This window comes from Dromiciops gliroides, chromosome 2 (genome assembly GCF_019393635.1).
Source record: "Dromiciops gliroides isolate mDroGli1 chromosome 2, mDroGli1.pri, whole genome shotgun sequence".
Classification (NCBI taxonomy): domain Eukaryota; kingdom Metazoa; phylum Chordata; class Mammalia; order Microbiotheria; family Microbiotheriidae; genus Dromiciops; species Dromiciops gliroides.
Genome location: NC_057862.1, coordinates 21,591,675 through 21,617,433, shown reverse-complemented (window position 1 = coordinate 21,617,433; position 25,759 = coordinate 21,591,675). Strand labels below are relative to the sequence as shown.

General features: G+C 51.1%; 1 protein-coding gene across 2 annotated transcripts in view; it reads left to right on the top strand.

Moving 5' to 3' along the window:
* FAM13C (family with sequence similarity 13 member C) overlaps nucleotides 1–25,759 on the top strand; it is a 92,968-nt gene that overhangs the window by 53,051 nt on the left and 14,158 nt on the right. For both annotated transcript variants that reach the window (XM_043983735.1, XM_043983736.1), the window contains exons 5-8: nucleotides 2,537–2,600; nucleotides 16,352–16,436; nucleotides 23,988–24,198; nucleotides 24,943–25,075. In XM_043983735.1, the coding sequence (XP_043839670.1) occupies nucleotides 2,537–2,600; nucleotides 16,352–16,436; nucleotides 23,988–24,198; nucleotides 24,943–25,075 (493 nt within the window). The remainder of the gene's footprint in view (nucleotides 1–2,536; nucleotides 2,601–16,351; nucleotides 16,437–23,987; nucleotides 24,199–24,942; nucleotides 25,076–25,759) is intronic.

The following is a 25,759-nucleotide window of genomic DNA, read 5'->3' as shown; positions in this document are numbered from 1 at the left end:
CCAGAGGGTTAGACGTTTCGGTGTTTCGGTTTGGAGGGGCCTCCGTAGCCATTGGCTGCCTAGGAGTCTCCTGTAGAACACGCCCAACAAGGGTTCGTCCAGCCTGTGCCTCCATGACCTCCAGAGAGGGGTGCCCTCCCAAGTCAGCCTGGGTCTCGTGGCTCCTGTGGCCTGACGTCCGGCTTAGACTTTCTCCTTTGTGACTCACACCCACTGTTGGGCTTTGGCCGCTGAGGACCATCCCATGGCCACCCTTCCCGTGTCTGGGGGCAGCTCTCATGTGCTGCTCCGGCTTCCCACCCCCAGACCAGATGCTCCCCGTCCCTTCCCGTGTTCTACACGTTTGGGGGCTACAGACAATTTCACCACATGCTGTTTCTTTGAGTCCTCCTGGAGCAGGTATTTAGATCAGTGGGATGTTTTTCTGGTGGGGGGGATGGGATGTGACCTGGTAGAATTGAACATCTCTTTTCCTCAGTGGAGGTGCCTCTAGATAGATCACAGGCCTCTGGGCTCCATAGGGGAGGGACTGTTTTTTACAGACATCACCGTAAGGGCTCCAAATCCCTGGCTTAGGGATGTGATTGGCAATGGGGGGAGCGGCAGGGAAGGAGAAGAATGAGAGGGTCCTTCCTGATGGTAAAGTCTGAGTTGGGGGGCGGGAGGGGTCTTAAATGTCGGCGAGACACGAGCTTCCAGGAGGGGGACCCTCCGTGCCACCTGGGCCGGACTTCTCCATCCAACAGGGGATCCCAACAGACCCCTGCGGGAGTCCAGCTGTTAGAGAGCAGGTCATTGTCCTCTGTTTCCATGGAGATTGCCTCTCCTGTGGATGGTGCTCTCTGGACCCAGGAGTGGATTAGAGAAGTTGATGGGGGACCGTCTGAGATGTAGCTTAGGCTCTGAGGGCCACACGCTGGATCTGCGCGCTTTCATCATTGGCTCTGAGCCACGGCAGACTCTCGGCTTTATTTAGAGGACCACATCTGGGAAAGCGAGTACTTTTGAAAAGTGCCTTTTGCCCTTTGACTTTAACTTTTCATGTGACACATGGAAAATAATTTGTTTTACAAGTTAATTTATTTTGGGGGCTCACAACTGGTGGAGAAAAGCTCATCTCTGATACGTCTTAGCTGTGTGACCCTAGGCTAGTCTCTTGAACCCTTCCAGACTTCAATTTCCTCATTTGTCAAGTGGAATAATAATTCTCAGATCACTGGATTGATTCTAATAGGATGAGATATGACAGGGATAAAAATAAAGCACATTTCTATTACATGTACACATACGTACATATTGATGTGTAATATAATACAAATAAGGGAGCGAGCAGTTCTTCTGTTCCAGGCACTGTGCTGAGTGTGGGGAGCCAGGAGCAGGCTAGACTGTCCCTGCCCTCAAGGGACTTACATCCTGATGGGGGAAGACAGCACTTTTAAAGGGGGCAGGAAGAAGAGGGACCGGAGAGAACAGGAAGGTGCCTACCTAGAGTCTGGAGGAGCATGAAGTTAGGCCGGCCTGGGCCCTTCCCAGTGGTCAGCAGATCTAGAGTGTTATGTGGCCGCCCAAGAAACACCGGTAGAGAGAGAGGCCCAGCAGCATCCGGGAATCCTGCGGTACTTGGGTTAGACCACAGGGGCAGGTCTGAGGTCAGTGCTGGGCACTAGATTTTAGGAATGGTGTTGGGTAGCTGGGGGTGTGGGGAAGGGCTTTGAGTTCATACTTTATCAGTCAAAGGAAATGGTTGATGGTTAATCAGTTGACTCAGAGAAGACTTAAGGGGGAGATGGTCAGTGTCTTTCCATATTTGAAAAACCTTCATGTGTAAGGGGAAGGGGACTTAACTCTTGCCTCAAGCTGCAAAAGGACAAATTGAAATTTGATGGAGTAGGAGCTTGCATGAAGAAGGGGAATGGACTATCTTGCTATGTAGTAAGCTGCTTCTCTGCAGGGCTTCAGTGAAAGTTGGGTAACCACTTTGGGGCGTGCTGTAGCAGGGACTCTGCTGCAGGGAGGGTGGGACAAGGTGGCTTCCGAGGCCTTTTCCAGTTGTGAGACTTCATGGGGCTGTTCTGAAGAGCGTGCTTAGCAAAACCCCATGATGTCATAAAAACAGGCACTGGCACGACCTTCTGAAGATATCAGGGGAATTGGGTACCACGTGCTGGCTGTTTTTCTTTGACCCTTTGTCAGATGTCATGTGTTTATCCTGTCCAGTGGCTGTTAAAATTCTCTAGGACAGAAGACAATAGGTCTGGTCATTCTGATTCATTACCAATTGACCATTGAGAGTCAGGAGAAGCTGCGGAGATGGCGGAAGGTTCTGGCATGTTGAAATCAGCTTTCGCCAGTGATTGGGGTGAATCTAGGAGGCTGTTCAGCCAAATATCTCACAGATGCCCGTCTGTCTTTAAACTTCCCGGTCCAGTCCGATGTGGAACACCAGGCCCTAGGGCGGGGGAAGTCTGGTCCTCTTGGTGTGGGTGTTGTAGCCAAAGAAGGCATGAAGTGAGACATGTTTCCTTTTATTTTTCAGATCAGATCAGAGGGTGGCTGTTTGGCCAAAGGAAGTGTTGGAACCTCTCCGGGACTTGAACGAGGTAGGTGCTGCTGATGTTATGAAATACAACTCCCCTGGCTGTCCTTTCTTATATGGGAAATGCTCTTCCTGTTTCTAGCAGGAAAGAGCTCTGGATCTGGAGTCAAAGGACCCAGGTTCAAATCCTGACTCTGCCACTTACCTCCTTTGTGATCCACTGCACCTCCAGTACCTTGTATAAAGTGAGGGGTTTGGATTAGATGCGCTTTAAGGTCCTGTCCGATTCTAAAGTTATTAATCGCTGGTGCATGTTAAGAGTATAGTTCAGGGAGAGGTGGTAGGGCTCAATGAATCAAGAGCTGGCTTCTGATAAGTACTGGTTGTGTGATCCTGGGTAAGTCATTTCCTTCTGTGGGCCCCAGTTTCTTACCTATACATGGGAATGCTGGTTTAGGTGGCTTTTGAGGTCCCTCCCTGCTCAAGAGCTGGGCTTCTGTAGAGTCTTCTATCAGTTTTGGAATTTCACTTGAGAAGGTGTTTGCTCACTGGGCATTCTCTACATCAATGAAATCTTGGGTCCAAACTGGATATTGGAAATACGGCGTGGTCCATCCTGTAGTCTCAGGGGAGCGGGAGGTGGTGGCCTGTGGATATGGAATGAAGCATACACTAGAGGCATGACCAGTGCATTGATTACAAGGGGGGCTTCTGAGAGAGGTGGGGAGTCATTGAGAACCAACAGCAATGGCAGTGTCAAAAGAGAGAGAGCGAGCAAGAGCGAGATCAAGAGCGAGAGGGGGAGAGAGCACATCAATAAAATACTTTTACTGCATTAAAAGACCGAGCAGACAACTAGGATGCTTGCAGGTCCCCACTTCTGTGTCATTCTAATAATTTTGGCTGTGACACGTAATGTGTTTAAAATCCACTTGGGCTTTGCCCTTTTAAAAATGGGGCTGACCTTCTCTACCCAAGACTGGCCACGGTCACTCCCCATGCTCATAGTCCTCTGAGCTCACAACCATCAGGGCTTCCCAGTCACCGGCATGAGGAGGTCGCTTCGCAGGGAAGGACTCTCAGCGCTCATCTGCCCCAGGGAAGGGATTTGGCCAAGGTGCTACAGCCTGGGAAATGGTAGATGTGGGATTTGAACCTAAGCCTTTTCAAACCCAAGTCTACTTGGCTTTTGAAGTGCCCAAGTGCACTTTTCTTCACTCCTGGGTGCACGTCCCAATTTTAATTAGCTCATCTCAGGTTTTACTCTTGAATATATTATTGAATTCTCTTGACAGAACTCAGTATAGTTGAATTAGACCTTGGGGTGCTTTGACTCCCAGGCACATTAGTGAGGACCCTGACCCAGAATGCCTTGCCGTCAGATGCTGTACACCGCCCCCCCCCCATGTTTAATCAGGGAGTTGTGGATTCAATCTAGCATTTGGGCTGTGATTTCACAAGCCTTTCCCATTATAGGTAGGGGAGAAGGAAGGTCCTCAGGGACTGTGAGTGAATTAAGCCCTCTGACTTAGCCTCAGTGGGTACTTACTGGAGCCAGGCCTGGCCGGGCTGCTAGAGAGGAAGGACCAAACCAGCCTTGCCTTGGGGACCCAGTGCCCAAGCCCGCTGGCTAACAGCTGAGGTTTCAGCCATTCTGCATTCGTGCGTGATTGCGGGCTTAAAACCAAGATGACTGGCCCAGGGAGGCTGGTCTGGGTCTTCTCTCCAAGTGGGATGCAAGGTTCCCATTTCTTGGGTGCTTTGAGGTTTATAGAATGCTTTCCTTCAGAAAGGTGGGGTGCTAGGCAGGGGGTGGCAGGTGTGGAGTCCCTGCTCCCAAAGAGGCTGGGGTGGGGCGGGTTAGAGCTGATTGTGCGTCTGCACCAAGGCTGACCCTGATGTGGTGACCACCTGGAAGCGTGCCCTGAGGAGGGGCAGACTAGAACACATGGGAAATGGAGCCACTCAGAGGGCTGGTGCTAGTGAGGGGGGGCGGGGTCAGGCATGAGTAGCAAGTGGCCATTGTAGTCCAGCCTGGGCAAGATGGGGGTACCCAGACTCTCCACCCCCCCATTAAGAAACAAACACACATATTTGTACATATACGCACATGTAGGTTGTGTATGTGTGTCTACACACATGCCTATATATATACATACATACACATGTATACACACATGTGTGTATGTATATATATGTATATATATTTATTAATTTACATACACACATACATATCCATCCCATTATGCTTTGCTGTGTCTCTGGACACCTCTGATTCCTGTCCTTCCCTTTCATGTTGTAGAATATTTTAAAATGACTAGCCTAATTTGGGGGCTAAAGTTGACAGGGGTACTAATCTGGGACTTTTGACTAACTGGCTAGGCTATCTGAGTTCGTTTAATTTAATAGGCTGTTTATAAAGTTCCACCACACTGCTCCACTCCCAAATTGATAAGCAAAATATTAAGAAGCCTCTTAACTAAATAATCAAAGCAGAGTTCATTTATGAGATACTATTTAAAATTAGGAATACAGGGAAATAAAGTACAGCCTGACTGCTTTCCTGCGGTCTCTTTCCCACCTGCTGTGCTTCAAATTTTTTGAATACAATAAGGGCTTTAGCCACAAGAGGCCTTAGGGCACTCAGGTCCTTTATTCTAACTCCTCTTAATCTTCACTTTCTCCAACCTATACCCTGTGCTGACCTGCTTCTGTGCTCTCCACTGCCTCCTGTTCAGTCTGTCTTCTGCCGCCTTTGCTCCTAGTCCTGCAGTTGCTGTTCGTCTCGTCCCAGTCTCTCCTTTCTAATCTCGTCAGCCGCCTCTTGACCTCTTCTCTGCCCTCCATCAGCAGCCCCTGTTCCTTCTCAGCCCTGTCTTTCCTTTTCCGAACCGAACTCTTCTCAGCCTCTCTCGTCTGTCCTTGCCCAACTGAACCCCTCCTTGCTGTCTAACTCCCAGGTCTATATATACCTTTCTTATCTCCACTCAAATCTCGGGGCTTCCTGCGCCTCCACAGACCAAGCTAATCCACCAGCCAGGGCTGTGGCTGCTTGGGGTGGGGTGGGGTGCACAAGCCTCACATGCCTCAGCACAGGCTACACCAGAGCCCAGCATCTCTGAGATACCTCCACTCAGGGCGGAGGGAGCTGGGGGCTTTTTCTTTCTTTTCCCCAGCTGAGTGGAGTCTTGTATAGCCCACGGGGCTTTTTGACTCAGCTGAAGCAGAGGGGGAGGGGAAGAGACCCTGAGGGCCTAAGGCTTTCTAATCTCAGCCTAAAGGCAGGGTCCCCAAATAAAATTAATTTCCACAATGTCTTCGTTTTATCAAATTTGTCATTTGTTCCCTCATTTTTGTGCCCCAGTCATTTCCTGGTATCCCACCCCCGTACCCCTGTAATCATTTAGATGAAGCCAGGAGTGTCATGCAATGGTTGCAATCCTGAATATCCGAACATTTCTCCTGAGAGAAGGGATGTGTTCTGCCTTTTATTCTCTGGGAGCAAGACGGTACCTTACTACAGCTAACCTGAACCTAACTTCCTTTTTTAGTGTTGTTTCATTTACATCTCTGTGGCTGCTGGTTGATTGTCTCTTGGTTCTACTTAATTTCCTCTGCATCAGTTTGTGCGAATCTTTCCTTGTTTCTCTGAATCCATGTTTCTTACCGTGTAATTCACCATTATGCTCATAGCCTGTAATGTGGTTTTTGCCCCATATTCTCACCTTCCCCACTCACTAGAGTCTTTGGCATCTGGTCTTGGGTCCTCCCATCTCCTTCAGCTTCTGGCCCTTATTGGTCATTTATTGTGTCCCACCCCGGATGACCTTTCCACCCACTCTGTCCTTGCCAGCAGGATCTCCCAAGTTAATACTTGAAGCTGTTTCTGGGAGCCTGAATTCTGGCAGGGATCTGATTCACTTCAGGCCTCAGGCCTGGATTTTGGACCTTGCAGGCCCATGGGATTGATCAAAACCAGCTCTATCTCATAGAACCCTCCAGGAAATCAGGCAAATAAAAGACAAACAGATGCCCCTTCTCCTTGCATGGCTCAGCTAGTACCCTCCCCATCCAGCAAGAAAAATAAGAGCTGTGTAAGCCCCGCTAGCCTTGGGTTCTTGGAGGGCTCATAGAGTCATCTATTTGGAGCCAGAAGGGACCATAGAGGTGATCTAGTTCAACCATCATTAGACAGCTGAGGAACTGAGGGTGAGAGAGGTGGGATCACACGCCCAAGGTCACACAGCTAACAAGTGTCAGAGCCAGAATTGGGAGCCAGGTCCCAGCTCCAAATTCAGTGCCCCACCCCATATTGTGGTTCGGACCGTGATATCGGAGGTGATGTCATGAGTTGTGCTGAATTGGGTTTAAGTGAGGGACAGTTCACTCTCTCCTCCAGAGCCATCTGGGTCCAATGACAGGATATTCATCAGGATGCGGAGATGGCCCAAGATGCAGTGGGAGACTTTGGCCTTTTAAGCTAAGGCCTTTCACAGGTCTCAGTTTGCCCATTCAGTGGTTAGGGCTAGATGAGACAAAGACACGTATAACCCACATCTGATTGCTTACTGCCTCAGGAAAGGGGGGAGGGGAAGGAGGGATAAAATTTGGAACTCAAAACTATAAATAAAAATGTTTATTATTTTTTAAAAAAAAGAAATGAGGTGAAGAATGGCCTCTTACCTAGTCGAATGAATGAATGAATGAATGAAGAAGAAAGAAGGAAGGAGGGAAAGGAAGGAAAAGGAAGGGAAGGAATACCACAGTTAGAGATGAGAAACCTGAGGTCATAATTGTGGGGCAGGATTTGATCTCAGATCCTTCTGCACTCAAAATTCAGATCTGTTTGATCAGGCTGTCTGGCCTCCTTGTCCATCTGGACTCTGTCTCTGTTTAATCCATAAGATCCTAGTATAGGGGGGTAGCTAGGTGGCACAGTGGATAGAGCACCGGCCCTGGATTCAGGAGGACCTGAGTTCAAATCCAGCCTCAGACACTTAACACTTATTAGCTGTGTGACCTTGGGCAAGTCACTTAACCCTCATTGCCCCCCCCCCCAAAAAAAGATCCTAGTATAGACTCAGTACTGGGAGGGATCTCAAAAGCTCATCATGTCCAATATTCTTATTTTACACACAATGAAACTGAGATCCCAAGATATTTTTTTTTTTTTTTTGCGGGGCAATGAGGGTTAAGTGACTTGCCCAGGGTCACACAGCTAGTAAGTGTTAAGTGTCTGAGGTCGGATTTGAACTCAGGTCCTCCTGACTCCAGGGCCGGTGCTTTATCCACTGCGCCATCTAGCTGCCCCAATCCCAAAATATTACAGAGATGGGGCAGCTAGGTTCCAGGGATGGGGCCCACAGGTTAAGAGAATGTTGCATGCCAGAACACTGGATAGGCCTTTGGAGCAGGAAAGGGAGCTGCGGCCCCGGGCTCGGCTAGGCCAGAGGCTGGAGGCAGAAGCAGCCCAGATTCCTGGCTTTGGAACGAAGCCGGGAACCTCCAGAGAGGTAGGGCCCCAAGAGTGCAGCAGAGATAACCAAGGCTGGCATTTGTTTGGAGTCAGCATGCCTGGCTCCGGACGCACTGACCGTCAGTCACTATTCAGATGGGTCAGCGTGGATCCTTAAATAAATTAGCCGTCAGAAGGGGCAGAGGCATCGCGGGCTCATTCTGGGGCTCCTTCCTCCTCCCCCTGGGCGGCGTTCTTGGCTGACCGAGCTCCTTCAGCCTCATTATGGTGCCAACAAAGGTGGGGTACCTTCAGAAAAATGTCCGGGCCTCAAGAGAGATTGCCCAGGAAAAATGTGAGTCTTCATTTAATCATCAGAGGTGCATCCTCAGAGAGACGGTTATTTTTAGCTATTCCGGGGAAATGGATGTGGAGCTGGGGAAGGGAGGGATCCTGGACCTAGGGCTAGAAATGCCTTCGAGGCCTAGACTGAGCAATTGTCTGTCCATCCGTCCCTCTTCCTCCCTGTCTTCTGTCCTTCTCTTCTGTCCTCTCTGTCGGTCACTCTGTCTCTCTCCCTTCTCCCTCTCTTTCTTTGTCCTTGTCTCTTCCCTTCTCACACTGACAGGTCCATCTGGTTCCCAGGGTCCTCCCCTGGGCAGGGCAGGGGGTTCTTTCCCCTCCCCTCTCCTCCGGGTTGACCCTCTCTCAGGGCTCTCTGCTGGGCCTTCCACTAGGATCATCTGTTTTGAGTCACTGGCTCTTCAAGTGCTTGAGTTTGTGCCTGCCTCATTGACTTGCCTTTCACACCAGATTTAATTGGATTTGACTGATTGATTGGCTACCCACCGCAGGGCCTGGGCCCAGATAGACTGACTCAACCCCTTTCCCTCCATGCCCCAGGCCCACAGGGTTTGTCACTTATCCAAGGTCACACAGGGGGTTTTAGGGCAGGGTCTGGACTTTCTCCATATCTCTGAACTGTGTGCCCATGAATCAATCGCAGACCCTTTCTGAGCCTTCACTTACTCACCTGTAAAATAGCGACAATAGTAGCCTCTGTGGCAGCTCCCTGGGCTGTGGGGAGAACCAGAGCTAATGTGTACAGAGCCTATCAGGGGACCTGAGTTCAAATCCCAGGTGTGGCAATTTCTGAGACTCAGTTTCCCCATCTGTAAAAGAGGCATCGGAAGACTCATGCCCTGTCTTTCTTCAGATTACTAGCAGAGAGCCATGTGTGAATAAATGTGAGCTGTTGTTTGCCAGAATGAGCACGCCCTGAGGGAGGCTTCACTTAGGAGCAGAGAACTTTGGATTTGAATTCAGGTCCAGAGTTCCGGTCTTGCCCAGATTCTCCTAGTCTTTGGTTTTTAGTTTGCTCGTCTGTTAAACGGGTGCTTGGCTGTGGCTTCTGCGCTCCCTTCAGGGTCTGAAATCTCAGATCTCCTGAGGCTGATCTCTTGGGGCCTCGATTTCTTCATCTGTTAAATGGGTCACCACCGCTCAGGTCTTCTCTGTTTCTGAAGCCCGACCCCACATTCAGCTCTGGGCTTTGCCACCGACCGTGTGATCTGGAGTCGTCACCCCCAGCTCAGGCCTCAGCTCCTGGGCTCTAAAGCGAGGGTTCCCAGGGGGCTCCAGCTTCCCCCTTTATGAGGGCAGGGGGCCTCCCTTAGCTGTTTTCAGGAAATGCCCGAGGGAGCTGATGGCCCTCCCAGGGAGCTCTTGCTGATGTGCGGGGGGCCAGACTCACTGTGACCAGATTGGCTGTATACCACAGTCCCCAGAGTCTGGGAGGTGGTCAGTGCTGAGGATTCAGGGTCAGCCTGAGTGTCCCACCCACTGCACAGACCCTCCCTGTCTCCCGCTGGGGAGACCCTCCATCCAGGCCCCGCTCCTTGCCAGGGCCCTGAATGACAGGCTACGCCCCAGCCCCACCTGTCGCCTTTCAGCCACTCCATTGGGAGCTGGGCCTCCCTTTGACCCCCAGTTCTGCCAGCTCCCAGCCCCTGGCCCACAATCCTGGTTCTGCCATCTTGGGCTTCAGGAGGGGGCTGGGCCCCCGGCCGGCCGGTGCCCTCTTTGGTGGGGGGCTTTCTCCACTGAGCCGGCTGTCACCCTCTATCAAGGAGGCCTGTCCCGGTCTCACCATTGCTCGCTTCACTCTGAGACCCCCCATGTATGATGTCCTTGTCTCCTGTGCACAGAGCTCCCCATTAGAACGTGGGCTCCTTGAGCAGGGACCCTGGTTCCCCTCCCCTTCCCCCATCCCTAGTGCTTAACTCAGCCTGGCACATAGTAGGGGCACTAAGTACCTACTGTGTGCCGGGTGCTCTCCTAGGTGCTGACAGAGGCAGGCACGCTCTCATTGCTGCCCTCACTTTGGGGAGCTCTTGGCAGGGAGGATTGGGAATGGCTTCCTTCAGAAGCTGGTGATTGAGCCGGGGCTCCAAGAGGCGAATGTGAGGCTGTAGATGGTGTGGAGGCGGGAGCGGGCGGGGAGTGAAGCGGTGGTTCCGTGGACATGAGTGCAGCAGGCTCCTTTCCTCTCAGAACCTTGGGTGGGGGGAGGGGGGCTACTGCCCATTAAGCAGTGGGTGACTAAAGGAGACAGTTCTCACTGTTCTGACTCAGGATGACAACCAGCTTCATCTTTGAAGTCAAAGATGGGGAAGAATTAAATCAATAAGCTATGTATTGCTGAGATGATAGTGGATAACCTGATTTTGATGGAACAGATCATTTCACAGCGTCCCTTTTGGGGGGATGGAAATCTGTTTTCATCCCAAGAGAATGAGATTCATTCTTTTATTATTTATTTGTTTTCCATCTGTAGGCTCAGAGACAGACGCTTTGGCATCCTGGTTCTTGTCATGTCGGCCTTCAAGATAAGACACAATAGAAACCTCGAGAATCATTTCTTCCTCAAAGAAATGTTTCTCATGTAAGAGAATAGTCTCATGACAATACATTTCTTTTTTTTTTTTTTTTAGTGAGGCAATTGGGGTTAAGTGACTTGCCCAGGGTCACACAGCTAGTAAGTGTTAAGTGTCTGAGGCTGGATTTGAACTCAGGTACTCCTGACTCCAGGGCCGGTGCTCTATCCACTGCGCCACCTAGCTGCCCCATAACAATACATTTCTAGAACCAGGAAGTGGGCTGTTGGTCTCTTAATGGAAACTCAGCCTGGTTACAGGTGATATTACTCTTTTCTTTTCTTTTTTTTTTTTATGGATCAGTGGGGGTTAAGTGACTTGCCTAGGGTCACACAGCTAGTCAGTGTCAAGTGTCTGAGGTTGGATTTGAACTCAGGTCCTAATGAATCCAGGGCCGATGCTTTATCCACTGTGCCACCTAGCTGCCCCAGTGATATTACTCTTTCTGTAGACTGCTGGAGTCAAACCTTGTGATTGCTCTGATTATATTTCAGGTGTCTGGTCTGTGGCACCCGGCACGTATTCATGGTAGATGGATTTCTTTGGTTACGAAGCCATATTTTTTCCGTAGTGAATATCAGCTTAATCCAAATCATTCTGGACAGAAATAGATTCTTCTCCATTGCAGAGATGTTTGTTTCCCTATGCATTTTAAAGGTCACCTAGACAAGCCAAGCAAACTGAGGGCCCCTCCTTGTCTGGTTGTGACTCTCTCGATGTCACACAAAGCACCCCAAAATCACAGTTGGAAGAGGGGCCCCCGAGACCATCCAGCCTGACCCATCCAGTAACCTGATTATCTCCTATGACTGTGGAGGATTGTGGGCCCGGAGGGGAAAGGAGCTGAGACAGGATCTTGTTCAGCTTCCTCCTTTGGAGGAGAGGGAAAAAGGGACTCGGGGAGACTTGGCCAAATGACTTCCCCAGGGTTACGTATTTGGTGATTGGCGTGGTAGGGATTTGAATCTGGGTCCTCTTGCCCCTGCAGTCACTATACCTTGGGAGACTAGAGTAATTCAGGAAGGCTTCATGGAAGAAGTGGGTTGAGAAGGTAAGGGAGAGAGGAGAGAAGAAGATAAGGAGCAGCACGAGTGGACGTGGGAGCCATGGTGGGTGGGGGGCAGCCACAGCGTCTGGCTGAGCTCGGCCTCCCGGACTCTGTGTGCTGCTTGCTCTCCAGTGTGTTGTTTGCTTTCTCAGGTCTGTAAAATGCCATTTTGAGGTAAGCTTTCAAGTGCTTTAGATAACAATTGGAATTTGGGAAAATTATAAATATTTTAAAATACAGTCTGCTACCCTTGAAAAATAGTACTCATGTTATATATAGCCTTGGACTTTTAATGAGGTGTCTGCTTTCTCTGTTCTGAGGAGAAAAAGAAAGTGTTTTAGTGTGTAGCCTTGTCAGGGAGCCTGCCTCAGTGCCTCATTGCTCAGGGGCGACTTGTTCTTTGCCAGGACTTCTCATTTCATTGGCATAGGGCACTTCCTGGTATGGAAAATTCCTCCTCTGGTGCAGTTAATTCATCTCTTCCAATGGCCTGACCTTGTTATTTAGATTGATTGACAGATAGAGCATTTATTTTGTTGTTGTTTTTCAGTCATTTCAGTTGTGTCCAACTCTCTGTGACTGCATTTGGGCTTCTCTTGGCAAAGATACTGGAGGGGTTTGCCATTTCCTTCTCCAGCTCATTTTACAGATGGGGAGACTGAGGCAAACACTTGCCCAGGTTCACACAACCCATAAGTTAAGGGAGGCTGTGGGGGAGGAGCACTGCTATGACCTATGACTGATTGGGGAAGTAGAGGCACAGGACATGGCCTCAGATCCCAGCTCCTCTGCCCTTTTGTGGCTCAGTGACTTTGGGAAAACTCTCTCTCTCCCTCCTCCAGGGCTAGAATGACCTTGGTGGTCCCTGCCTTCTTTGAGCAGAGAAAAGAGCACTAGATTTGGTCTAGGGGAGACCTGGGTTCAAATCCCACCTCAGGCACATCTGGACTACTTACTCTTATGATTTTTTTTTTCGGGGCAATGGGGGTTAAGTGACTTGCCCAGGGTCACACAGCTAGTAAGTGTCAAGTGTCTGAGGCTGGATTTGAACTCGGGTCCTCCTGAATCCAGGGCCGGTGCTTTATCCACTGTACCACCTAGCCACGCCCTGGACTACTTACTCTTCCTGAGCCTCAGACTCCTCTTCTGAAAAATGTGTTGATGTGTTAGAAAACATGCAAGTGTGGACTAAATGGTGGGTCTCATTTTAAGGTAGATAATGACACAGGGATAGGAAGGACATTGTGGCTCAACTGGGATAATGATAACAGGTGGCATTCATATGGTAACCTTATAAATAAAAATTTATCAGTCACCTCTATAGGCAGCTTGGTGGCACAGCAGATAGATTGCTGGACCTGGAGGTAGGAAGACCTGAGTTCAAATCCTGTCATGGACACTTTCTAGCTTTGTGACTCTGGGCAAGTCACTGAACCTCTGCCTGCCTCTGTTTCCTCAACTGAGCCTTGTGCAGAGCCACACTGCTAACACGGGCCCCAGGACGAACACCTTGGTCCTCTCCAGTGGCGGTGCCAGTGAATACATGATGATGGCCGGATTCTTTGTTGGCTCCTGCTCTGACATGCCAGAGGACCTAGGAGTGAGCGGCTTTGCCCAAAAGGGGATGGGTGGGTGGGTGTGGCGGGGTGATTGTGCATCCCCACTGGCCCCTTTGGTTTTGATCTGCTGGACAGCCAAGGGCATCATGGGAGCTGAGCAGACTCCTGGCTGTGGGGTTAGAGCTGCCCGGTGGGATGCCCCAACTGTTTTGAAGGGAAGCAGATGAATGACGGGCTTTGGCTCAGATTGGAAGGAATTTTCCAGCCTCTGGATTCGGGGCCCTGAGTCCAAGCAGAAGTAGGACAGCTGAGAGGCCAGCCCTGACCTCGGCCTTGGGGCCGGTTGCTTCCTGGGCTGGGGGGCGAGGGCGGGCTCGGCAAGCTGCACTGAGATCCAGGGATCCCCCATAGCCTTCCGACTCCTTCCCTGATGTGCAGACCTGCCTGCGTCCCTGGGTCCTCAGGGTGGCTTATTCAGTGAGCTGGATCGCGGGAGGATCTGGCCACATCCAGACAGGTGCTTTCTGAGTCACAGTCAGAGAGGCATCAGGAGCCAGGGCGGAGCAGCTGCTACCCCCAAAGTGGCTCGGTGACACTGGAGTCCCCTGCCCGCAGCACCTGGCTCTGATCTGTCAGGGGCACCTGAGATGGGAGAGGGCACGGGCTGATCTAGCCACGACTCTGTTCCTCAGTTTCCTCATTTGTACAGTGAGGGGGGTGGGACTTGGTCAGCTCCCTCAGGGAGCCCAGCACAGGGCCCTGGCTGTTAACAGCAAAGCTTCCTTTCGTCCCTTGGCTAGGCCCTCTGGAATGGGAGCAAGTCAGCTGGTCAGCGAGCACTTAGTGTATTCCAGGCACTGGGCTGAGTTCTGGGGATACCCAGAAGGGCACAAACCAGTCCCTGCCCCCAGGGAACTTAAAGGAAGACAATGGGCAGAGCACCATGGATGCACAAGATTCACAACTGGTGATTGTGGAGAATCTCCTGGGAAGCCCTGGCATTTAGGGGAGGGAGGCTGTGCACGTGGGAGAAGTAGATCGTAGTGGAGCGCATGTTGTCCCTGGAAGCAGGAAGACCCCAGTTCAGATCTTGCTTCAGACCCTTTCTTAGCTCTGTAACTCTTGATGAGTCACTTCACTTGCCTCTTGTCTTGGTTTCCCCAACTGCAAAATGGGACAAGTCATGATGTAGCCCTCATCTCCCAAGGCTAGAGTGAGCATTAAATGAGACACTGAAACTTTCAGTCAACCTTAGAGCGCTTCAGAAATATCAGGCATTGTTAGCAACAATCGGAGGAGCTGTGGTCAGAGTAATCTCTTGTAGAAATGCTCTGGGGATGGGGAGGGCAGAATCATAGACTGGGAGATAGGGAGGCCCGGGTTTGAATCCTGTCTTAGACTCTGGATAGCTGTGGCATAATAATACCAGTATTTTATATGCCATGAAGCTCAAAGGAGGTGCTGTACTTTAAGCTGGGGTTACACATGCAAAGCATCTTGACACTGAAGTGCCACACAAATCTGAGCCATTGTTATTTTTATCATCAGGGAAAGGGAGCCTAGAGGAAAGAGTCCTGGACTGGGAAGCAGCAGAGGGGAGGTGCTGCCTCCCCACTGCCTGTCTTACTTTCAGGGCCTCAGTTTCCTCATCTGTCAGATAAGATCTTTGACATTACAGCACATTCTCTCCCCACCTCCATATTCTCCCTCCCTTCTTCCCTCCTTCCTCCCTCCTTCCTTCCCTCCCTCCCTTCACCTCCTCTTTCTCTAGCGTCTCTTCTCTTTCTCTCCTCTCTCTTGCTGTCTCTGTGTCTCTTCTCCCTCCCTCTCCCCTAGAAAAAGATGGGCACAGCGTAGGAACCCACGTTGGCTTGCCCCCAATCTCAGAGAGAGAGAGAGAGAGAGAGAGAGAGAGAGAGAGAGAGAGAGAGAGAGAGAGAGAGAGAGAGAGAGAGAGAGAAAGAGATTGACCCCATGAGCCTGTATTTATTCCCCCTCCCCCCATCTTCTCCCTGCAGTCTGGGTTTCCCCTTGAGCTTGGGTGATTGACTTTCCGGGGACTCATTTGTGACTCACTCCAGCCCTATCAGGACTGGTTAAGCCGGTAGATGGTGCGCATCCCGAAGAAGATGAAATTTGGGGCTGGCAAGCAGTGGAGGCTGGGGGTGTGGAGAGCCTGTTGAAGATCAGCCAGGGTCCACCCGCCCCCTCCCGCCCCCCACATCCCCTGCCGGGCTGTTCTGCCAAGGGCGCCTCTGATGAGAGGCATTGCTGCCCCCCCCCCAGAAGGAATGCTCAGGGCCAGTGTGGAAGCCTGCAGGGGAGGGGGCAGAGAAGCCGGGCGGGCTCTCCCCTCCCACCCCGCCCCCAGCATTGAGCCTGTGTCACGGCCACCGCAGGGTGTCTGTGTGGTACCCGGGAAAGGGATTTTGTGAATGGGAGGCTGGGAGGGGCCTCGGGTGTCATCTCCTGATGTCAGCGCAGTGAATGAAAGCCTTGGCAAGCGTAAAAGCTGAGCGTATAAAAGCCGGGGTGCGGGCAATCGGGTGCCTCCGCAGATTGGTCCCCGGAGCACCTAGCCCCTCACTGACGAAAGCATTGACCCACGTGTGGGGACTCTTTCGTGGAAGCCCCCGGGCTCCATGTGCAGGGAGGCAAGCCCCTCCGGCCACCCATCCCCCTCTCCTGCAGGCCCTGGGGGCAGGAGGGGGCTTCCCCACACTGCTGGCCCCCATGTTCTGCTCTTGCTGGCACAACTCGCTGCTGAAGCTGCAGGACCTCGAATCTCATCTGTGCTCTGCCCTTTTCACAAACCAGGAAGAAGCCGCCCCGCTGCAGGGGGGCAAGGACCCGGCTCTGCAGTCTGTCCCTGGCGCACTGGCCGATGATGTCCACGCTGGAGGTAAGGGGCCTGGGGACTGGGGGGCCTGCAGATGGGTGCCCTTTCTGGCTGGCTGGGGCCAGGCAGCCGCAGCAGCTCTGCCTGATGGCTCTGGGGCCTCTGGGGAGCAGAGCCTGGAGCCTGGGAAAGCCCGAGCAAGGTGGGGCTGAACAGCCTTGGGGTCGGGAGTGCCCGGGACATCCTCCCAGGACCCAGGACTTCCCTGGACATATTAGATGTCTCTCCTTGGCAGGAGAGTCTCAGAAGCATCTTCATTCAGCCACCCTCGGTAGTGGTCTCTCTGGAGGGAGCTGTGTCATCAGCCCTTCGGGCCTCCATAATCCCTGGGAGCTTCCAAGCTCTCTGCCTTTCTGGAATATTGGGGAGTGGAATGGGGGCAGGGGAGTCACCTCTTCTGCTTTCTCTGTAAGTCTTAAGTTGGGTTCCTTGGCTGGAGGGGGAAGAGGAGGAGAAGGAGGAGGAGGAGGGGGAGGGGGAAGAAGAGGAAGAGGGAGAAGGAAGAGGGGGAAGAAGAGGGAAAGGGGAGGAAGAGGAGGGGGAGGGGGAAGAGGGGGAGGAAGAGGAGGGAAAGGGGGAAGAAGAGGAAGAGGGAGAAGAAGGAAGAGGGGGAAGAAGAAGAGGGGAAGGGGAGGGGGGGAGGGAGCAGCCTTGCTCAATCCTCCTCCATCCTATTGTGCATTTCTTATCCACTGCATTAACAGCTGTGTCAGATTCCTAGCTTTTGATTCAAGGGGTGGCGGGGCTGCTGGCTCACAGGAGGCCAGCTCTTGCTACTGCGAAGTTGGTCACTATCAGTGAGCCTGATGGGAATGTGGGAGAGCTGAAAAGCTGCTTGATTGGGGCAGGGGAGCAGGCCTGTTTCCTTAAGACCCTGGCCCAGTGATAAGGGGGTCTGATAATCTGATGGCAGAATCACCAGTGCACCCAAGCTTTCTTCATCACTCTGTGTCTCTCTCTTCCTCCCTCTTTCTCTCCTTCCCCTCCCCCTCCCCTTCTTTCTCCCCCTTCCCCCTCCCCTTCTTTCTCCCCCTTCCCCTCCCCTTCTCTCTCCCCCTTCCCCTCCCCTTCTCTCTCCCCCCTCCCCCTCCCCCTCTCTCCCTCTTCCTCTCCCTCTCTTTTCTCCCTCTTCCTCCCCCCACCCCACCCCAATAATGAGAGAACTAATGTCAACCCCCCTGGAGTGATTTGCAAAGATCTCATTTCAAAGCTGTGATTTTATCCCTTAGGATTCTTGGTTGTCCTGTACAATGAAAGCAGGCACAAGCATTTATAGTCCAGTTTCCCTGGCTGGCTTTCTTAGGCCTCCTCAGTGCTCGGGCATATTAGATCCTCATTAGATTGGGAGCTTCTTGAGGGCAGGGCCTGTCTTTGGCCTTTCTTAGTATTCCCAGTGATTAACACAGTACCTGGCATGTAGTAGGTGCTTAATAAATGCTTGTTGACTGAAAATCATGTTTCTTTTATCTTCCCATGGGTCCCTCTGCCTTGTGAATTAACGTGGCCAGATCCAGCTGACATTCGTGGGCCATTGGGCCTGCACTGGTTCATAGGTAGACATGAAAGGACACTAGACTAGAAATGAGCTTAACTCACATCTCATGAGAAGAGAATGAGGGATCCTCCTGGCCCCTCCCCCCCCAAACACTGCTTGCATTCCCAAGGTGGTCAATCAATGCCTTTTGGGCAGTAATTGAGGGGGGACCCCAAGCAGCATTTAATTCACATTTATATGTTGTTTTCACTTAAAAGGAGTCTGTTTTTATGAGTCTCCTCAGAATACATGCATGTGAGGATCAGTGGCCAGACTCAGAGCCAGAAAGGTCTGAATTCCATTTCTGCCTCTGACCCCCATGAATTGTGTGACCAGGGGCTCCTCAGGCAGCTGAGCTTAGGGTATATATGTGCGTTGTCATGGATCATGCCATGATGTTGTTGAGACACATATAAACAGAGTAATTGGGACAAGATTTTCTCTGAGTGGATGGACGGTCATTGACTGTTGGAATGAATGGCTTTGGGGTACATTGGTGAGGATCTATTATGCTGTCATGGGAATGGGAAACAGAGCAGAAATATCTATTTAAAGCTGACCTTTTGGAAGGGCACAAAGGGGTTATTGGAAATTGCACATCCCCCATTGGAGTCTGTTCCCTTAGCCAGCCAGGACACGGCTTGGTCTCCAACAACAGCCCCAGGAGATGACAGCTCAGGGATGGAGTCATTGGCCTCCCTAGCTTTACTCAGGACATCCTTGATCTTCTTTAGCAATTCCCCCCCCCCATTTCCTTGAGATAACAAGTTCCATAAGTTTTCTCCCCACTGCCTTAAATGTGTTTGGGTTTTTTTGTTGTTTTATTTTGTTTTTGCAATTTTTTCTGGGGCAATGGGGGTTAAGTGACTTGCCCAGTGACTTGCACAGCTAGTAAGTGTCAAGTGTCTGAGGCCGGACTTGAACTCAGGTCCTCCTGACTCCAGGGCCAGTGCTCTATCCACTGTGCCACCTAGCTGCCCCTTAAATGTGTTTTTATTGGGGGAAGGGTGGGGCTTTCCATGCTTCCCACAGCTCTGACATTTTAGCATTTGGGGATTGACAGTGTCTATCCTCCCACCTCTTACCTGACTATAAACTCTGATCACACCCTTTCCTAGCTTTGTCTTTTCAGGCTGAAGAGACTGGCCTTTGGTCACTTAAGTTGACCCTTTTTTATCCTCCAGAGTCTTTGGGCCCCATTTGAGGAGCTGTCCCAAAAGGGACACAGTACATTCCACAAAAGGTTGAGCCACAGTTATTATTTTGCCTAGATTATTTCCAAAACACAAATGATGCTCAGGATTTTTTCTTCTTTCCGGGCCATAGCCTTGCTACAAGGGGATGATCAGTAGTGACCAGATGCCTTTCCTTAGCCTTAGTGCTACTAGGGAGCTTGAGATTTTATAAGGATTGCTTGAATTATTATTCTCTAATGTTTTACTGGGGTTTATTTATTTATTTATTGGTTTTTTAAAGTCAGGCAGTTGGGGTTAAGTGACTTGCCCAGGGTCACACAGCTAATAAGTGTCAAGTGTCTGAGGCCGGACTTGAACTCAGGTACTCCTGACTCCAGGGCTGGTGCTCTATCCACTGCGCCATCTAGCTGCCCCTGTTTTACTGTTTTTAGCACTATATTGGACAAAGACAGATAGATCACCAGAAGACGGGAAGAGCAGCTAGCACATTGTTTGACAAAGTCAGGATCAAAAAAAAATCAATGGGCTTGACTATCAGGCTAAGAAGGTGAAATTTGTTAGAGACAAATGTAAAATCCTCCCATTGTGTTTGAAAAATCCCCTTCACGAGTGTCTAGCTTCCTTCCTCTTGGAGGCCTTCAAGTAGAGACTCAGTGGGCCCTTGTTGGGAATGTTGGAGAGGGGATGTATGTGGAGGTGTCTCTCAGACCCCTGCCCACAGTGAAGCCCACAGGACACTCTTTTTGACCTGGTGAGGAGCTGTCCAAAGCCCCCTCTCAGGTTCCTTCTCTGGGTCATCTTTATCACCTTCACTCCCACCCCCACCCCCTCCCTTCTGGGCATTTTACTGCTTGGAAAAGCTCCTTGGCCTTCCTTCACTTGGCCACCGCCACCCCTTCTTCTCCATGACTCAGATCAGTCTGGTCCCAGGACTAATCTCTGGGGCGAAGTGATGGGAGGGAGAAGTGCTGATGCTTCTTTTGGAGAAATTTCCATTTACCTTCGCACTCAGTTGTGGCCTTTCATTAATTAGCCAATTTCCCATCTGTGTGCAGACATTTTTCCCTATCCCAGTGGAGCTTCACTTGGGTTGTTTTTTTTTTTAACATCCTTTGACTGAGAATTGTTCCGCAGACTCCGAAAGTTTAAGTAAACGGTGCCACTCATTGTCTCGTGTCCATGCCCTCATTTATTTGATTTTTCAAATAGGAGTGCCCTCAAGAGAAAGCGTGCCCTCTGCCCTCTGCATTTTCTGTTTGGTTCTTGTATATAGAGTTTGCATGTTGCCTTTCCTGTTTAACTGAGATTCTCAAGTAGGGATTGTTCTGTGCCCTTTTTTTTTAACCCCCTCTTCCCCCCAGGACACTTTCTTTGTGTCCCCAGCTCTTATTAGCACACTGTAGTACACACCAGATGCTTAATAAATGCTTATTGGGAATATCAGGGGAATAAATGCAAGTTTATACAAGGTGGTTTTGGAAAGTTAGCCCAGTTCCTTGAGCCACTGGTCTGGGATGGTCTCTGAGTGTGCATGAGAAAGACAGCTCGCGATAAGAAGGATTTCACATTCATTTTGTTATAAGGGATTTGAAAAGATGAAACTAGAAATATATTGGACACAAAAGCAAAGCACGGAGGGCTTGAGGTTTTGCTTTGTTTTTCCTGAGATAGAGGCTCGGAGCTCTTATCAGTCCATGTCTCCATGACCCCAAAGCAATGAGTTAAGAAACAGAAGCCGAGCAAACAGTTGATTGTTTTGACTACATGAAGCAGAGCAGCTGTGAGCTCTTGGCTGTGACTGGTAAACCGAGGTCGGTGACCTTTGTGGGATCATGAGAAACAGGCAAGGTGCTGTGGGAGCTGAGAAAGACAAACAATGCCTGGTTTTCAGAGTCGGGAAGGAGGATGCCCCAACCCATGGCCTTTGGACTTGACCCCAACTCATGGTCGCATTTAGACAGGTTTGTTGAGGGTTGGGCAGTTCTTAGGCCCTTGGTAGAAAAAGAAGTGATTGCGGCTGTTGGTTTTGTTAAGAATACATCCTGCCAGTTTCCCTTCTTGAAGGGGTCTCCAACCTAGTATATTGAGGAAATGCTGTGCACACAAAGCAAGGTGTTTTGATGAGGCCCCTCCCAGTATCTTTGATGCCAAATGGAGCGATGTGGCCTTGGGGGGAGAGTTAAGGGGGGGGGTGTACTTTGAATTATGTGTGATGCTCGGCCACTGACCCGAAGTACAGAACTTTGGCTGATAGAATATCTCTAGTGGAGGTGCCCAGGGCTCTCTCCTTGGCCTTGCTCTGATGGACATGTTTATGAGTGCCTCAGATAAAGGCATTTGAGTTAAGATGATTTGGGGCAAGAAAGTTGAAGTGACCTGTCAGAGGTCACAGCGATGCAAAGTGGTCAGCTAAAGTGGATCACATGCATTCAGAAGCCTAGCTCCGGCCTCCTGCATCGTGGTCCAGCCTTTACCCAAAAGGTTCGGAGTTCTGCTTGAGGATCGCAGGAGTTAGCTTCTAGCTTTAACATTGACAGGTCCAGTGGCTGGATGGACAGATGTGGGTGGGTGTGTGGTTGGGTGGGTGGCTGCATGGATGGCCAAACAGAAAGCTTATTAAGTAATTTATTCATTAACAGTTTATTGTTATTATTTATTTAGCCATTTATTAAGCAATCACTTTGTGCTGGGCATTATACAAGACACTGGAGATACAAAAACAACTGAACAGACCTTACCCTCGAGGAACTTATGTTCTAATGGACAAGACGCCTCAGGAAGGGGAGCTAGAGAACCATGGGGAGGCAGGGGATGGGAGGAAGCTGTTGGTGAGGAGGTGGAATCCAGAAAGTAACCGCTCTGTCTGTTCCATTGGTTTGGACTTCAGAGCTCAGTGTGCCCGCAGTGTTCTGGGTCCAAGGGGTACACAAGTCCCAGATGATCCGTGCCCTTAGGGAGCTTACGTTCTAATGGCAGAAGTTGGGGTCAAGCATGATGCAGCATGTGAGATGGCGCCATCTGGAGGTCGTCAGGAAGGCTTCATGGAGGGGGTGACACTTGAGCTGGGCCTTGAAGGGAGGACAAGGGTTCTGCGAAAGCAGCCTCTTCTTGGCAGGGGGTGGGGCAGAGACTGGCTCATGCTTGTACAAATGTGTGGAGGTAGGAGATGGCACCTTGAGTTTAAAGCTCATGCTCTTCCTAAGAGAGGAGAAAGGGGTTTCTTGACTAAAATTAAAAGCACAAGCAGGTCAGGGGAGATGAACAAGGTGATGTGGGGAGGGGTGGGTGGGTTAATGCTGACCCGTGGCATCAGGCCAAAGAGTGAGTTTGATGCAAGGACCCCGGCCAATTCTTTGACAGATGAGTGAAGCAATGGGAGGGGCAGGCGGGCGGCTAGGGGGTGCCACAGTGCACAGAGCGCTAGGTCAGGAGTAGGGAAGACTTGAGTTCAAATTCCACCTCAGACACTCACCAGCTAGAGGTGACCCTGGACAAATCACTTAATGGCTGTTTGCCATAGTTTCCTCATCTATAAAATGGGAATAATAATAATAATAGCACCTTCCATGGTTGTTGTGAAGATCAAGTGAAATAATGTTCATAAAGCACTTAGCACAGTGCCTGGCACACAGTAGGTGCTTTTTAGTGATTGTTATTGTCATAAGCAGCCAGCAGTGAGTGAATGGGGGCAGTGACCTGGGCAGCAAGAACTGGAGATAGCACTTGGCAGGGAGCGGGCACTGTGGAAACAACATAAAGATTCATCTGATGATACTTGGTCACTCTCTCAGTGTGTCTCCCTCACTCTTATCGTCGGCCAGTCCATTACCACTTGTGACCTGTTCTTTCTACATGCCCTCTGCTCATCCATCCATCCATCCATCCATCCATCCATCCATCCATCCATCCATCCATCCATCCATCTTCCATCCCTTTATCTGCTCATCCATTCATCCATCCATCTGTCTGTCCCTCCATCTACTCATCCCTCCCTCCCTCCCTCCCTCCCTCCATCCATCTCCCTTTCTTCACCCACATTGCCTTGCCCCCTGCCCCCCACCATACGTCCTCTGCCCTGGCTTTTTTCAGGAGCCTCCCAAATGGTCTCCATGCCCACATCTCTCCCTTCCAGAATTGTCGAGCTCAGAACCTCTCGCCCCTCCCTCTTCCCTCTAGCATAAAGTACCAGCTTGTCTCTTAAAGCCTGCCTCGGCCCCCCCTCCAGGCTTCTTACTGCATCCTAGTCCACATTCCAGCCACATTGCCCTGTTTGCTTTGCTCTGAACCCAGTTAGCATCCCAGCTCCTGTCTCTCCGCCTTGGCACAGGCAGTGCCCCTCATTCCCAGTATTCATTTTGTCCTCACTTCCTCCTTGCTGATAATAATAGCAAACATTTATGTGTCACCTGCTGTGTACCAGGCTCTGTTAAATATCTCCTCTGATCTTCACAACAGCCTTTGGAGGTTGGTGCTATTATTCCCGTTTTGCAGAAGGGGAAACCAAGGCAGGGAGAGGTTGAGTGACTTGCCTCTGTGTTCACAGCTGTGAAGTGCCTGAGGGCAGATTTGAACTCACGACAATGAGTCTCCCTGCCTCCAGGCCCCATGCGGTGCTCTGGGCCTCAGTTCTGCCTCGGTGAGTTAGGGATGAAAACCTTCTCCACCTGTCAACCTCACCCAGGTTTGGGGGGAGCTGAGAGCGCGCTGTTTTGAAATAGGCTCCAGCTTCGCCGAGGAGAAGGGAAAGTCGTGCTGTGCACAGTCATGGCCCTTCCTGAAGTACACGTCAGTAGTAATGAGCCTTCTCGCTTTCGCCCCCCCCAGACCCTGTGCCCGCCTACAGAGATTGGCAGAACGAAGCCGACAACGGCTCTGAGGACCCGCCTTCCGTCGGGACCAGCCGCCTGCTGCATCACATCACGGATGGAGACCGCCCCCTCCTGTCCCCGAGATGCCCCCTCTTTAGCCAAAGCCAGAGATTTAATTTGGATCCTGAATCTGCCCCTTCTCCACCCAGCTCTCAGCAGTTCATGATGTAAGGGGACACGGCCCAGCCCCACGTGCAATTCTCTCTTCTTCCCAGGCTGCCCCATTAACAGTTCAGTGTTTCCCTGACTGCTGTGGAGTATAGTGGGACAAAGCCCAGGCCTCAGCAGCAGCAGTAGGTCAAGTCTGTTAGGGCTGCTTGGGAACAGTTTCAGGGGAAGTTCATTGACTTTTAGGAAAGTCGAGCTGTGGTATTTTGGGGCAAAGACCCCTCTCCACAAGCACCCCAACAGATCCCGCCAAAGGCTCTGCTCTTCAGCTTCCAGCAGATAGGACAGTGGGGTTGGCTCCCTCGGGCAGTATGGCGCCGTCAGGGGCCCTGTTCTCTTGGCTCAGCTGCCTTCCCTTTCCATCACTTCATGCTTGTGGGGGGGGCCCGCTTCTGATAAGGAGGGTCTCCTGGGATGCCCACCTGCCCTTATTGGGGCTGGGGGGACAGCTGTGTGCTGCAGATCCCTTCATCTGGAAGAATTCCTAAGGAAATGACAGGAGCAATCCCTGAGAAGGGAGACAGTGTAGACGTGCTACGTGGGGTCAGAGAATATGCTCTTGTCAGGACGCTGGCGGGTTAGGGCGGCACCTAAGACGTCCTCGCTTCCTCCTTAATAGTCCATCGTGCACCTCCCAAATGCCTTTCCCTCCAGGACACCTTGGTCTTCTGGTCGACCTTGTTTCCAGAGGCCTGGCTTTTGGAAAGTCTTCTTATCATCTTGTGTCTCTGTGCCCTGTGCAGGCCGAGGAGTTCTTCGAGGTGTGAGGATGGGAAAGGGCCCCAGACGGTGACCCAGCTGACCAAGCACATCCAGAGCCTCAAGCGGAAAATCAGAAAATTTGAAGAAAAGTTTGAGCAAGAAAAGAAATACCGGGTAAGGATACATGGAGTGGGCACCATTTGTCTTCTCCCATCTCTCCCCACCTTTCCCTCCTCTGTTCATTTATATGGGGAAGGTGTGGCCTAGGGCAGAGAGTCCCAGACTCTGCCCAGGAAGGACTTGGATTCTAATCTCACCTCTAGCAGTTCCTTCCTGTCTGTCTCCACCAGCAAGTCCCTTAACCTCTGGTCTCAGTTTCCCCGTGTGCACAATGGGGATTAAATGCTGCTGCCCACTGCATGAGGCTATTTGAGGACTATGGGCTCACATATGCACAAAGGTGCTTTGCAAACTTTGCTGGGTTCTATAGGGAGGTTACTAGTGAGAGCAGAGGAGGGGGAGGGTCCGGGAAGAGGGGGACTGGTCCGAGTGCATGCCCCAGGGCTGAGAGAGGGAGGGGCCATGTCCCTGGGTCTAAGTAGGTGTTGGGGGTTTGGGTGTAAGGAGGCTGGAAAGGGAAGAGGAGCAGTTTGTATTTGATGCTGGAGGGGATAGGGAGCCATTGCAGTTTGTTGAGTAGGGGAGGTGATGACAGGATCAGACCTGAGCTTCAGTGGCTGAATGGAGGCTGGATTGGACTGGGGAGACTCAGGTAGCAGACCCACTAGTGCCAGCGCACTAGTCCAGGTGTGAGGTGATGAGGGCCTGCACCAGAGCAGAGAAGGGGATGTGTATGAG